This window comes from Ipomoea nil, unplaced genomic scaffold (genome assembly GCF_001879475.1).
Source record: "Ipomoea nil cultivar Tokyo-kokei standard unplaced genomic scaffold, Asagao_1.1 scaffold0418, whole genome shotgun sequence".
Taxonomy (NCBI): Eukaryota; Viridiplantae; Streptophyta; class Magnoliopsida; order Solanales; family Convolvulaceae; genus Ipomoea; species Ipomoea nil.
In genome coordinates this window covers 1,196,937-1,212,161 of record NW_017616846.1, presented here as the reverse complement: position 1 = coordinate 1,212,161, position 15,225 = coordinate 1,196,937, and the positions used below count along the sequence as shown (strand labels likewise).

The 15,225-nt window shown below is 36.6% G+C and overlaps 3 protein-coding genes across 3 annotated transcripts; 1 reads left to right on the top strand and 2 right to left on the bottom strand.

Moving 5' to 3' along the window:
* Positions 1-4,418: 4,418 nt before the first annotated feature.
* On the top strand, positions 4,419-6,414 carry LOC109172761 (nicotinamidase 1). Its single transcript, XM_019322016.1, has 5 exons — positions 4,419-4,690; positions 5,160-5,346; positions 5,425-5,558; positions 5,662-5,847; positions 6,142-6,414. The coding sequence occupies exons 1-5, from the start codon at positions 4,526-4,528 to the stop codon at positions 6,232-6,234; spliced, it is 765 nt and encodes a 254-aa protein (XP_019177561.1). The 5' UTR covers positions 4,419-4,525; the 3' UTR covers positions 6,235-6,414.
* Positions 6,415-6,502: 88 nt separating this feature from the next.
* Positions 6,503-10,325, bottom strand: LOC109172760 (kinase-interacting protein 1). Its single transcript, XM_019322015.1, has 2 exons — positions 9,975-10,325; positions 6,503-9,602 (listed from the first exon to the last, which is right to left on the bottom strand). Exons 1-2 carry the CDS (start codon positions 10,066-10,068, stop codon positions 6,742-6,744), a joined length of 2,955 nt encoding a protein of 984 aa, XP_019177560.1. The 5' UTR covers positions 10,069-10,325; the 3' UTR covers positions 6,503-6,741.
* A 1,077-nt stretch (positions 10,326-11,402) lies between these two features.
* LOC109172427 lies at positions 11,403-14,189 on the bottom strand. Its single transcript, XM_019321578.1, has 2 exons — positions 12,863-14,189; positions 11,403-11,826 (listed from the first exon to the last, which is right to left on the bottom strand). Exons 1-2 carry the CDS (start codon positions 13,308-13,310, stop codon positions 11,777-11,779), a joined length of 498 nt encoding a protein of 165 aa, XP_019177123.1. The 5' UTR covers positions 13,311-14,189; the 3' UTR covers positions 11,403-11,776.
* Positions 14,190-15,225: the final 1,036 nt, after the last annotated feature.

Genomic DNA, 15,225 nt, shown 5'->3' with positions numbered 1-15,225 from the left:
AAACTCCAACTCCATACTTGTCTTTCCGCCCCCCACCAAAATCAAAGAAAATACATATTACAACATTGCAATTTAACAGCCTGAAATAATTCACTTCTATTATGCATTTAGTCAGTCCATTGTGCTCTGGCAGATGATTCACTTTCCTTCTATCAAAGTTTTCATTAACTGCCTTCAAAATATTTAGTTCAAGTTATAGCTGCTAGAGCCCTTTCAACTTACTCCCTGAGAAAGCTTGCATTATTATACCACCAAGATTTGCATTCTTGAGCTCAATGCTATGGTTCTCTCTAAAAGCCCAAATTGAATATCTATAAGCCAAAACTCTAGAGCATTAAAGGTTCCGAGCATATCTTCATTAGCAGTGAACTCAACATATCAATGCTGATACATAAGCTCAAGAATTTAGATATGGTTACATGATTGACCAAAATTAGTTCTATGTTCTAAACTCTTAAAAAAATTTCAATTCTGGACAATGGCAAATTCAATGCCCTACCTTCCCCAAAGATCATAGTATGCTTCCTTAGTTCCTTTCACTCTTTTCAGCTGCAGAATCAAAGTTAACTCTTACACCAAATACACACATGAATTTCAATAAGCTGCAGTACTTATCCAAGAGGATAATCAAAATCACAAACACATTCTATCTACATAGGACTTTTTTGACAGTGGAAAACATGGTTTATGAATGATTCGGAACATGAAATCTTAAAAGGAACAGCAGATAAGGAAAACAAAAACAGTTTTATTTCTTCTTCTATACTTGTGATCATTTTATCAGAATTTAAATTGGGATTTGGAACTAGCTTGAGGGTACCGGAGAGGAGTAGAGACGAAGGTACTGGTCTTGCTGTTCTCGGTATCGGCGCTTGAGGTAATTCTCGAGGATCTCCATGACGCAGACGAAGCGCTTCATTTCTTCGAGTTTCCGGTTGAGCTCCGCTTCCCTAGCCCTGGCACGCTCAAGACGAGCCTCCGTCTCCGCCAACCGGTCCCGGAGATTCTCCACAACTGCAGCGTTTTCATTCGCTGCGGCCGTGGCTGCTCGAGCCCGGGTCGGGGCGGTTAAGTCGTCCCTCGACGGCAATCGCTGACCGCCGTAACACATCTTCTCTCGCAAATCGGGTCGGGCTATCGACGCTTTTGCCGCTAAAATGGTTTGTGGAATGAGCACTAATCTGCGATAATGGTGTTTAATATTGGATTCATGTACCAACTGACCAACTCCACGGTTACGGGCCCCACACACCCCTACTTCATATGGATTCTGAATTTCTGATTGAATGAAACGGGTCGAAACCCATTTTACATCAGGTTAATATCATTGGGCAAATTATGCTGGATGCAAAAACAACGTCGTTTTAATAAAACGTGCGTCTCCCCTTAAAAAAAAAAGAAATCAGGTTCGATTCCCAGCAACAACATATGAACTAAAATTCCATAATCGATGAACTATAATTCCATAATCTAATCTATGAACTAAAAATTCCAGAATGAATGAACTAAAATTCCATAATTTATAAACTAAAATTTCAGAATCGATGAACTACAATTCCATAATCATTGAACTATAATTCTATAATCTATGAACTAAAATTCCAAAATGAATGAACAATATAATGTTATTGCTGGGAATCGAACCTGAATTTTTTTAAAAGGGGAGACACGCGTTTTTTAATAAAACGACGTCGTTTTGACATCCGTATGCACCATGCATGGTGCATATGGATGCACAGCATAACTATCCATATCATATAATCCTCAATCTGTTAATATCATATATATATATATATATATATATATATATATATATATATATATATATATATATATATAGGGAAGGCATCACGTGCGTGAGTTTTATACTTAATGTGTGTGAGTCTAATGTGTGTGAGTGTGTAATATTAATGTACGTGAGTTTTGTACTTAATGTGCCTGAATATTGTGCTTAATGTGCGTGAGTTTTAACACAATCGCACAGGAAGCTATAAACAAAATACATTCAGACCACAAACTCACACCTCACGCTAACGGAAGCGATGAAGAACAGAGCTGGGAAGAGAGGACTAAGGGAAAAGAGGAAAACTGTTTTATTAGGAAGAGAAGACGAAGACGTATATAATGAAGAACAGAGAGAGGGGAAGAGAGGATTAAGGGAATATGAAGAGAAGACGAAGACGTATATGGTGAAGAACAGAGAGAGAGGAAGAGAGGATTAAGGGTAGGAAGGGAAGACGAAGACGAAGACGAAGCCGTATATGTACAGGACCACATTAAACATTACACACTCACACACATTAAGCACACAACTCACGCACCTTAGACACAAGACTCACACACCTTAAGTACAAAACTCACGCACATTAAGTACAAATCTCAGGCACATTAAGTACAAGACACACGTACGTTGAGTACAAAACTCACGCACATTAATCAACCGCACAACCGCACGGGAAGCATTCAACCGCACTGGAACCTTTCACTATATATATATATATATATATATATATATATATATATATATATATATATATATATATATATATATATATATATATATATTAAGGGTAAAGGTTAATATCATATAATCCTCAATCTGTGTGTGTGTGTGTGAATATATATATATATATATATATATATATATATATATATATATATATATATATAGGGAATGGTTCCGGTGCGAGTGATGCTTCCCGTGTGGTTGGACGCACCTTAAACATTAATATGGCGCACTTTGAGTATACAAATCATCACGCACCTTAAGCACACAAACAAAGCACCTTATACAAATCACTCACATTAAGTATATAAACCACGCACTTTAAGCACAGAACAAAACACATTAAGCACAAAATTCACACACTTAAGATTTTAAAATGACTCACATTAAGCACAAACTCACGCACATTAAGCATAAAACCCACACACATTAAGGACAAACATCATGCATATTAAGCATTAACTGACGCACTTTAAGTATTAACTATTTAACTCACACACCTTAAGCACAAACCTCACGCACTTTAAGTTTTACCAACTACTCACATTAAGCACAAAACTCACGCACCTTATGCACAACCCTCACGCACCTTAAGCACAAACCACACGCACCTTAAGCACAAATCACACGCATATTAACTACAAAACTAATGCACATTAAGTCCAAACACAAACACCTTAAATTTACCTAGATGCAAAAAATTATCAAAATGCCACCGCATTTTTTAATTTAATTTTGGTAATCTAAACGTTGATTTAAGTAGAATCAATGGCTCTGTTTTAACCGCACTTGGGCCTGTCCACCGCACCTGAATCTATATACATACATACATATATATATATATATATATATATATATATATATATATATATATATATATATATATAAAAGATCAAATAAAAACTAGTCCCAAGAATTATGTACTAATCTCATGCCTTTTTTTTTTTTTTTTTTTTTTCTTTTGGATAGCCTAGTTTTGATTCTATAAAATCACATGGATTGATATTTTTTAAATAGGGGTAGTAGTGTCTTTCTGTTTATTTTTTTTTTCAGATTTTCTTAATTTTGTTTCTTATTTTCGTGGACCATCCCTGTTGCGAATTAGAGCAGTAACTTCTTCATCATGATCGAGTGTTCGTCCATGAAAAGTGATCAATATATTTTTATTTTTTCGCTTGTTTTTTATTTTTGTATAATATCACCTATATTTGTATGTATATGTAGCATTCGGGATAATATGGATGTGCATTCTGATGTGATGGTTGTGCAACCCAATAGTGTGAGTTGTGCAATCCGTTGTTGTGGATTGTGCAACCTACACTTGGGTTGTGCAACGCATTTAATTATTTATTAGTAATTTTGTGTAATTTTTTAGTTATAAAAGCATTTTTTTTAAGCTATCTTTACCCTTACAATATTTTCTAATTTTTAAAATGTCATATCACTAAATTTACAATTGAAATTATTTACTATTCACTGATTTTAGTCTCCATCCGTACAATTCTTTATCCTTTTCCAAAAATAAATAAATTCTAACTCATCTTGCAAGCCTTTCTATTGTAGGCATACGGATAACCTTAAGGAAAAATTTATAAATATACCCATGTATTTCTTTGTATTCTTTTTCCTTGGTTGTTAATTATTGTATTTTTTTTTTAGCTACCCCAGCCTATGAATTGGGATCAAATCCTCAATCTCATGCTTAAGGGACAAGATGATGAACCATCACGCCAATCATGTTAGTTGCTAAATATCGTATTATGTTCAAATAAATATTAATCGTAACTAAGATTATGTTATGCGATAATACAATACTGAGTATAATTTTAAAGTGTTTTCCCTTTGACGGGGTGTTAAAAAAAATCGTATGTGGATGTTGACCGGACCGAATAAGCGTATATATTTTGAGTTCTGAGTTTTGACGGCCAAATACCAATTAACGAACCAGCAAGTCAGCAACTACCATACTCCATAGTCTACGCCAATAGAGCACAGAGATCCAGAGAAATTAGAAGGCAGATGGGGATGGCGGCGAAGGTGGCGCAGATGGATTGGCTGAGGGGCCAGATTCCGGTGGAAGATGATGAGGAGGAGGGGCCTCTGCTACTCTCCGACGACCGCAAGACTGGTCTCGTGCTCGTTGACATCGTCAACGGCTTCTGCACCGTCGGCGCTGGAAACATGGTAAACCTAAAAACGTTATACTCATACATATATATATATATATATATATATATATATATATATATATATATATATATATATATATATATATATATATATATGCGGGACTGTATCTCTCTCTTTTCGCTGTTCTGATCTGTTTGTCGGATTGTTAATATGAGTTTTTAATTCCTGATCCGGAAACGTTGAGGATGGCAGAAGGCAAAAAAATGACAAAATTTGTATTATAAATACTTGCTTTAGGTGGTCTAAAACTCCAAATAAACAGAATATTTGGAATTTTGTATTCTTCTGTGTATATACAATATTATACATGCATGCATACATACATACATACATACAGCCTAGTCTCTTTCAACCTGGTAATTTATTATCTGATCAAGTATATGATTTTTAATTTATTGGAATTATTTTATTTTTCATTTTCAAGTATGGATAGTGAGTAATGTGAATTTTTGGTTGACTATAGGCTCCACAAAAGCAGGATGAACAAATTGATAGAATGGTGGGTGAGGCAGTGAAGTTTGCCACCATGTTCTGCTGTAGAAAGAAATGGCCAGTTTTTGCTTTTCTTGACACTCATCATCCTGACATTCCTGAGCACCCATATCCTCCTCACTGCATAGCTGGAACTCCTGAATCTGAATTGGTTCCTGGTAAACTCTATATCTACCCATGAGTTTAGTTTAGTTTGACTGCTTGAAATTGAATTTCATTTTTCAAATGACTTGCAGATTTGGTGTGGTTGGAGGATCAACCTAACGTGACGCTTCGCCGTAAGGGTTGTATTGATGGATTCCTTGGTTCTCTTGAGAGAGATGGCTCCAATGTATTTGTAAACTGGGTGAAGAGCAACGGGATCAAAGCTGTGAGTATTGTATTGTATTTGCTGTAGTGTATCTGAAAGGGTCCCTAATTGCATTATTGTTCTATTGATGTGAACCTTTTCTGACACGTACTTCTTTATCAAGATATTGGTTCTAGGAATATGTACAGACATCTGTGTTCTTGATTTCGTGTGTTCTACCTTATCTGCAAGAAACAGTGGGATGCTCTCCCCACTGGAAGATGTGATTGTATATTCCCCTGGCTGTGCTACTTATGATCTTCCGGTTGATGTTGCTAAAAATATCAAAGGGGCGTTGCCTCATCCACAGGTAAACCTCATCTCAGTAGTTTTTAAAATCTAAAGTGTATTTAGGTGCCATCATGTCACAAACTGTTTTCTCCCGACACTTTGAAGAAAGAAAGGATTCTCAAAAGATACCATGATTCCTTTTCTACCTAGTTCGGATTGGGTACCTTCATTCTATTTCGATCTCCATCCATTCCTTAAATTCTTCACTGCCTACAGAAGTGAACTTGTTTAACTTTTGGATCAGAACAATTTTTATTTTATTTTTTTTCGTTTACAAATTCAGTGCTTCTAAATGCGTTGTTTTGCATTGCAGGAAATGATGCATCATATAGGCCTTTACATGGCCAAAGGGAGGGGAGCAAAGATAGTATCAGAAGTCTTATTTGAGACCCCGGAAGAAACCTAATCCTCAGATAATGGAAGTGGGCTGCTTCTGCTTCTTGCACAGATGTTCTAATGTTGGTTTGGTTGTCCTGATTAAGTTAAGATATGAGAAATGTCTAAACATGTATTGCTACTCTTGAATGATGGTATACTAATATAAGAACCCAATTTCTATATAGCATCAAATTGTTGTTCTTTTTTACCTCTGTTTTTCATGGTTAAGCTGTTCTTTGATATTATTGGAACAACAATGTAACGAAAATTTCAGTGTACTGTTCTACTTGCTCAGATTAATATGAAACATGAGGAATGCAAATACTCATCTATTTTCACTACTGAACAACTTACATGATGATATTGTAGTTTCAGTATCCAAATGTGTTGAAAATTATGAAATTTAAAAAAGAAAAGAAAAAAAAGGGTTTTACATCTATGCATGAATATATAATGTATAAGAACCTCAACAAGGAATGGGTTAAAACTTAAAAGGTTAAAAAAGAAAAAAAAAAATGAATAGATCAAGAAAGATCTATAACAGTTCTTTCAAGCCCTGGTACTTTTTGTTGGGATTAAAGGATGAAAAAACAGATTTCTTCTGTTTCTTGGGTTTGTTTCCAAAAATGAATGAGCCTAGAGGAATTTTTGATTTACTTGTTGAGTGTGACAACTGTGGTTTATTTCCACCAAGCCCAAACTCCTGACCCAATCTTTTGAGTGTCTTCTCCACATCTAATTGAAGTATGGTTACATGATCCACTCCTGCTTGCAGTTCCTCATTGACTTTGTTGTTTTCTTGCTTCATGTTCAGGACTTCACCTTGGAACTTTGCAGCTTGGTGACTGCTGAATTGGATTTCTTCGCCTTCAACTCCTTCTTTCAGAGCTTTCGTGATTTCCTCCTGGATGTGACACAGAGATGACGACCTGCGCTTAACTTCATCCTTCAGCTTCACGCTTTGCTCTAACCATACCGTAAGTTCAGTGTGTATCTCCCTAAGGTGTTTGAATATTGGGCGGACCTCTGTTCTGAGATCTTGTGTCTCAACACTGTTTTCTTGCGTTGTTTTCTTTTGTTTGACTTTGGATAGTTCATGCTGCAAATCCTGGACTGTTGTCTTGAATTTCTGTACCTGATGAAACGAGGAGCTGAACCTTAGCCAGAACTCCAAATTTTCGTCTAGTATTGCATCAATTTCCATCCGGAGCTTTTCTTCTACGGGGGAGAGCACAGGTTTATTCAAGGTGGGTATCTTGAAGTCATCATCATCATCATCATCATCTTCTGAGGACTGGATTCTTGAGGACTGGGTTCTTGATTCTGCTGCTTTTAAAGTTTGAACTGGTACTGCTGATGGCTTCACTTCCTTTGATCCTTTGTTGCCAGCACAATTTCCTGATGCTGCTGATAAAGCAAATACCTTTTGACGTAATTTATGAATGTCTTCATCCCTCTTTGCAATTACAGTTTTCAAGTCCGTAATCTGCAATGTGAATTCAAACTCGCTGTCCCTACCTTTCTTTTCCATTTCTGCCATCTTCTTCTTCAGCTCTTTATAAGTCCTGAGAACCGTTTTATATTCTTTTAGCATAGCTCTATCTTTGTCCCCCATCCCGTTCAAAAATGCCTCCCGCCAGTCTGCCTCATCTTCCTTATCCAAGATTATTTCTGCTTCCTTCTCCGAATCACTATCTCCAGATTGAGGCGAAGTACTCGTCTCCCTCTCCATCTCCGTCTCCTCAATTTTCTTTGATTCTTCTGCTTCATCTACTGTCTCCTCAATTTTCTTTGATTCTTCTGCTTTATCCACTGTCTCCTCAATTTTCTCTGATGCTGCTTTATCCACAGTCACAGGCGACGAATTTTTCTTAGCAGCTTCCTCTTCCTTTTTAGCAACAGTGGCATCTGCATCGGGATCTTGCTTTTCAGCTTCTGTTTTAACTTCTTGCTCTCCTCCTGTTACAGAGGAGGCACTGGAGGTTGAAGTTAAAGAACGATCGCCTGAAGCCAGAGGATCTTCTGCTTTCTTTTCAATATTTTCCTTTGGATCGAGTTCAGAAAGGGACTCGGCTTCACTTTGTGGTGAATCTGTACCCTCCTCCTCTTCGTCTTCCTCGTCTGATTTCACAGTATTCAGTTTATCAGACAATTGATCAAGATTGCAGCGTGCTTCAGCAATGCTATTCCTGAGGGTGGTGTTGTGGTTTTCAAGATCTTGGTTTATATTCTTGATATCATTCCACCTTTTCTCTATATCCTCTACTTGGGTGGTGAGATTTTCATTGGGGACTGTTGTTGCCTTGTTGTCCTCCTCGAAGCTCTTAATCTTTTTCTGGAAATCAATGGCTTCTCCTCTCAATCTGTCTATCAGAATTGTCTGAGTAGAAACTGAAGTTTCCATGTCTACCACTTTATTCACAAGCCCGTCTATCTTCTCTACTAGTTGAGTCACAGTCAGAGATTCAATGGAGTTTCCATCAAGCTGTTCCTTGATTTTCTCCTGCAATGATTCTATGGCTTCACTCACTGCTTTCCTCGAGCTGTCTGACTTGTAAACCAGATCACTACTGTTTTCATTTGCTTCCTTCTTCTGATTAAAGATATCCGGAATCTTGATAGCATTCATCCTCTTCCGAGCGTCTTCAAGCTTCTTGTATTCTTCCCTCGCATCTCTCGCGGCTCTCACCTGCTTCTCCAGCAGCTCCGCTAGGGTTTCTCGGCACGATTTCAGCGCGGTTTCCGCCATCAAAGTCCGCGCCTCCTCGTCTTCGATCGCCTTCGTCACCCCGAACTCGTCCTGCAATCTGTCCACTCTCTGCTGCATTTCCGTGATCTGATTCTCCATCCCCTTGTACCTGGCTTGCCCGCTCTGGTACGAATTCTTCACGAACTCCTTCGAGGTTTGCAGCTTCAGAATCTCCTTCTGCAGCTTATCGATCTCATCGGTTGCCTGGTTCATCGTCAGGCCCGATTTCGGAGTAGTTTTCTTCACAACCTCCGGCGGCTCCGGTTTCTTCGGCTGCAGTTTGTTGGACACAGCCGCGGTTGTTATAACCACTTTCAGTTTCTTAGCCGGCGCCTTCGGGATGTTCGTCCCCGGCCGCTGGACTGGCCGGCAGTTCCGGCGGGATTTAGGTGAGCCGTACTCGTCGTCTTCATCCATCTCCATCTGAAATTGTTCAGGGCAGAGAGTGGCCAGAGTATGGTTCGCGCTCTGCAAATCCTTGGATAACTTGTCGTACCTCTCCGCCAACGATCTAAAAGCGCGATAAGATTCTTCCACGAAGTTTATAAGCTCCGGCCGTCTCTTGTAGTACATCTCTGCTCTTTTGGCAAACGAGTCTCCGTCTTCTTGAATGAGCTTCACCATGTGAAACACCTTTTCCTCCATATCTGCATTGCCATCAAACCTCGGTTTTCACGTATACCAACCAGGGGGAAAGTAAATGATGATGATGATGATGAAGCAGCTAAAAACACAATGTTTCATGAAGATTTTCACATGATTCTTATATAAAATGAACAATTAAAAAGAAAATAATCATCTAATCTTAATCCTGATTGCAATCCTAATCTTAATCCTTATTGTTCATTAATCCAAACAACACCATCAATTTCCACAAGCATCCTCAATGATTCTGAATGCAAATACAGAATTCGAAATTCATTTCAATGTTACATTTTCTGTGAATTTTATAGTTCATTTTTTAAAATTTTTTCTGTAAGAAAATTTGATCGGAACAAAGAAGTACCGTGTAAGCGTACCTTGAAGGCTCTCTTCAAGCCATTTGGATTGCTTAGTCCTAATGTGGCTTGCCCACCACCATGAGTAGGCATTGCTTGCAGCCCTTTGTAACATCTTCCCAGTCTCCTGTTTTTTTTTCTGTTTTTTTTTTTTTTCAATCTAAACAAAACGAGAAATTATGTATTGAAATTCTTCCCCCATCATATAAAAACAAGAGGAAGAAAAGAAGTTGAAGAAACAAGAGAATTAAGAAAACAAAAATATCAAAGCTAGATTTGTTTTTGGGAGAAGGAAAATGGTGATTGCAGTAAGGTAGCTTTGGCTAACTACCCCTGATGGTGTGGAGTAATTTTTGCTCCAAAATATGTGTGTTACCCTTAATGGGAACTATGCCTTTAATAATTTCAATTTTTGTCAAACTTTCTTTCTTTAAAAATTGTATAAAGAAATGAGGTATATCCAAATGAAAATAACACTATTTGAAAATTTTATTTTAATAAATGGGACAAATTCTATGAAAATCTGTTTTTTTAATCATTGATAATAATCAATAGAGTAAATCTTGTGTGAAACCTGCAATACATTTACTTTAAATATAATACTTTTTTATACATTTATAAAAAGTACTACATTTAACTAAAATGTATTACACTTCTCACCATAAGATGATCTCACATAAGATTATAATCAATAAGACAAAATCCATTTACAAGTTTACATAGACAATTGCATGAACAAGATAATAGGTGTAACAGTAATTAAAGATAAACTTCTTAACAAAGTAATATGTGAAATAGTAATTAAAGATAAACTAAGAAGACGTGTTATGATTTTATTGAAGCTCCACAATTATAAAATGTATTTACAACAAAAAATAATAATTTTAACTATAAGAGTGACATTGAATGTTAAATAAGAACAGGATGTGAAATTCAAACTCAAATTTATGTGTGTAAAGAATTATATTTACATGTCATTAATGGAATTAGTCTATGTAAAAACTGATTTAGATGGTGTTTGGTTAGACACTGAATTTATTTCATTTGCCATGATTGTTTGCTTAAATCGAATTCATATATTCTTTAGTAGTCATAAAAGCTATTCATGATTCATTTTTCAATCTCCTGTTCTTTTTTTTTAGTGACGAAAGTAATTCACAACCAAAGTATAACCTTTTCTACTCATATGTAATAGAAGTATAGAACATACTCGTATAAGCTTAACTCACTGGTTTAATAAGGTTCGAAACTCGACAGTGACAGTGTGAAAATTATACGCAAAGTTGACAGATTCTTTGTACGCACTGACATTTGACCATGTCACGATTTACATCCTCCTAAATATTTTGTCAAGTCGGAATGTGAAGAATCCTTGGAGTTGAGGATTCATCCTTTTTGAGAGGAGTATAGGACATAGTTCTTTTTTTTTTTTTTAACACATAACAAGGATAGTAGCAATGTTGTTTCATTGGTCCTGAGATCAGAAGAAAGAGTTGTATTCACAAAACAAGTAACAAGTCTCAAGCGTAGGCATGTTTCCATATATTTACAGCAGCTGTATTCACACTAAAGAATCAACATCTGCCAATTTCCACTCATCCAATCTACACAGGGTAATCTGGGAGAATCAAAGTATACTGCAAGCAGTCCTGAGATACAAGTTCAGGCATGTTCATCACTAGATCGAAAGCACTCCATCCCTTCCTCTGCAGATGAGACGTCGGTCCCTTCACAAACCGTTGCCATTGATGCAGATCTGACAGGTCACTGTAACTCGAATCTAATAAAGTCCTAATAGTGTGGAGACCAACCGTGCAGCGGCTTCAAAAATTATTTAGGGAGGAAAGCCACTGCTCCATGTATTCCTTGGCATCTGCACATAGCGTGGAAAATATATGTTAGTTGAGAGGATTCAATGGCAGTGTGTTCCGAATTTATCATGAAGAAGAAGGAACAGGTGAAGATTTGATCCAAGAATCAATTAAATCCACCAACAACTCAACAATCAATGATGGAAACATCAAATGGCTTTTCAGCAAAAGCAAGAGACATTTCAAGAACCAAAGTGATTTGATGACACAAGACAAAAGCGCATTCTTGGCAATGTAATGAAAAAAGAAGCGGGGTCCCTTCTCAACTCTCACACAACATGTTCATCTTGATCGAATGTGAACCACAATTTTGAGTTGGATAAAACCAGCAGTTTTTTCGATCAGTTTTTTGAGAAAGGCATTTTGTATGTAATCAACTATCAGCTTACAGCTAATTTATCAAACATCTGTCTACAATCAGCTAATGTTATCAACTAGTAAAACCCACTAACCCAACCAGCTAACAGCTATTTGCCAAACACCTCCAAAATTATAAGGATTGAGTATGTAATTCAATGAGATAACATCACCCAAGCTCCAAACTAGCTCAGTCTTGCGTAAACCTTCTCCAACAAATATAGTTCGATACTACCTTGGCAGGTCAAAGCAGTAACATGTAGGATGAAAATAAAAACAAAACCAATAACGATAAAGATGAAACGATAAATTTAGTAGGAATAGTACAAGATCAACATGCAATTTACTCGTAACTCATACAAGGACCCAGAGTTTTTATCCAAGGAGTACGGACAACTCATACAAGGAGTATGCACCATTTTAGACATCATCATCATAGATATATAATGCAGGAAGCAAGCCGAACAGTTCAACATTACACCAATAAAAAGTCCATAAGATGTTTCAACTATCAAGACATAAATAGCAGCAAGTAGCATAAAATTTTGTGATTTCTGCAGCTTGGTATAACACGATTTCTAGTAAATATGTTTTCGCAGCATGTATATATAGAAAATATAGTAACTTTTTCATATTAACCCAAAAAAGCATCTAATAACAACAAATGAAAGCAGCTCCTACCAGTAGAGTACTGAATAGGAAGGCTCTTAATGGCACTCGAAAACCGATTACTTGACTCTTCCTCCTCCTCAAGTGCCTTGCATCCATGGCGATAGCAAGGAACCAGCACCCCAAAACTATCCTCTGCCTCGTCATCACTCTGGAAACCGGGGGCATGAGGTTCTAGCCACCCAATTGACCAGTCCGAGTCATCAGATTCAGATCCAGTTAAACAGGCACCATCAGATGGCACCAACACCATATCATACTCCTTATCAATCCTTCTCCTATCTTCCCTACTCTTCCATTTTCTCTTCACCTTCCTAGTTGGAGAGGTCACATTGGGACCCCTCACCGGATGGAACTTCAAACTATCTTGCAAAGAATTCACAGAAGACCCGCTAGGTGCAGGCTCTTTATCTTTTCCACCCCACCACCACCATGTTAAACCAGACAGAGAAACAGCCATTACTTCAGATATGAATAGAATTCGTGTTTAAAAACAATCCAAATTCTTCAAGTCCCAAGAACTGGATTCCATGATCATGAACAAAACATTCCAATGGAGCAAAACAAAGAAACCAACAACTATCAGACAACAAAAAATCGTGGAAAAAGTAGGGTTTCAGTAAGATGATACGATACAGCTACTTCAAAAACCAAATCATTCATCCATCCACCAATTCAGGCAAATTTTTGCAGTAATTGACCTCCAATCCCTCAACAGACCAGCTCAATTCAGTAATTCAAAAAGCAAATCAGTAACAATGAAAGGATTTGAGAAACATTGACAAAAAAATAAATTATACTCCGTATTAGTTAATTAATGAATTAGTTAAAGGGGGAAAAATTGGGAAAATCCCACATTCAGGTCATCAACAAAGACTCTAACTTTCACTAACCCAAAGCAGAAAGCTGGAAAATTTCAGACGGTGAAACCACCGGAAACAATGAAACTCTCGCCTGGAAGTGAACCGAAAACCGAAAATTTTCACGGGACAAGAAAGCAAACCCGATGTAATTATAACACTAAACGGAGACTAAAAACCCTATCTTTCTCCCTCAAACCTCCATTCCCAATTCCCAGTCCCTCTCTTCTCTCGGAGACCACAACCACCCCTGCAATTACTGATATGGAGTCTTCATATATATCAGCATCAGACGTGTACAAATATTTTGCACAAATCCACTTAACTTTTTTGCCAATTGCACTTTTTTGTGAATTGAAATATTTATTTAGAGATTAAATAAAGAAAAGGAAAAACAATGACTCGTTAATCCGTATATACAATATTTAAAGAAGGAAGTTATGAACGTGGGATGAGATCATACTATCTGTCAAATCATTTGCCAATATATCGAAAACCTGCATTATATTGACTATTGGAAACCGGTGAACCGTCGGATTGGAACAAGACTACAAAAATGGAAGAATTTGATGACATGGCTGACCTTCCTTGCTCTCCAAGGATCCCAATCAGTCAATCCAAATAAAAAAAAAAAAAATTACTCTCCATATATAAATTATTAACAAGATTAGGTTTTTGCCGAGCTTTTATTGGCTTCCGCATTTTTATTAAAACATGAAAATGAGTTAATTTAAAATTTTGTGATCATCAGCTTCAAAAAAAAAAAAAAAAAAGTTTGTGATCATCAAATTAATTGTTATATTAATTTTGTTAATAATATCTCTCGAGTATTGAGTTTTTTTATCTTATTTATAATTACTTGCGGCGATTAAAATGATTGTGTATTTATGTGCGTATATTATGGTTTTATTATATCACAAGCTTGCCCTAAACATAATCTTGAACGCCAAGCAACCAAATTTTATATGGATTAAAATGGACATTATGTACACATCTTATCTTCTTCACCAGTACAAAATGTGCACATCTTGTCATCAATTTATTGTCCGGAAATGTGGACTTTGAGAGTAATGTCTGACCCTTTCAATGATTTTGATTATGGATTGACAGATTGTAGTGCTTGCTTAACCTTTTTAATGTTTTTGATGGCATATCTACACTTGAAGGTGGGCTGGTGGGGCAAAAAAAAAAAATGATAAATATATTTGTAAGGAGTATACTTGCTGCTAAGGTTGTCCTCATCCTAGTCAATACGTGAAAAAAATAAAAAAATTTTATTGTACACGTGGTTAGTAAGCTTATTAATGACAACTTTTACCGCCAAATGGTTATTTTGATATATAATTGATAATTGATACTTTGACAGTGCTATCTAACTTTTTTTTTTAAGGGTTAATTACATTTTTGTCATAGATTTATAGATGTCAATACAACTTTTAGTCATTTTTTCAAAATATATATATTTGGTCATTCTTCCAAAAGGTTGAACCCCAACCCTAAGGGCCCCACACTCCG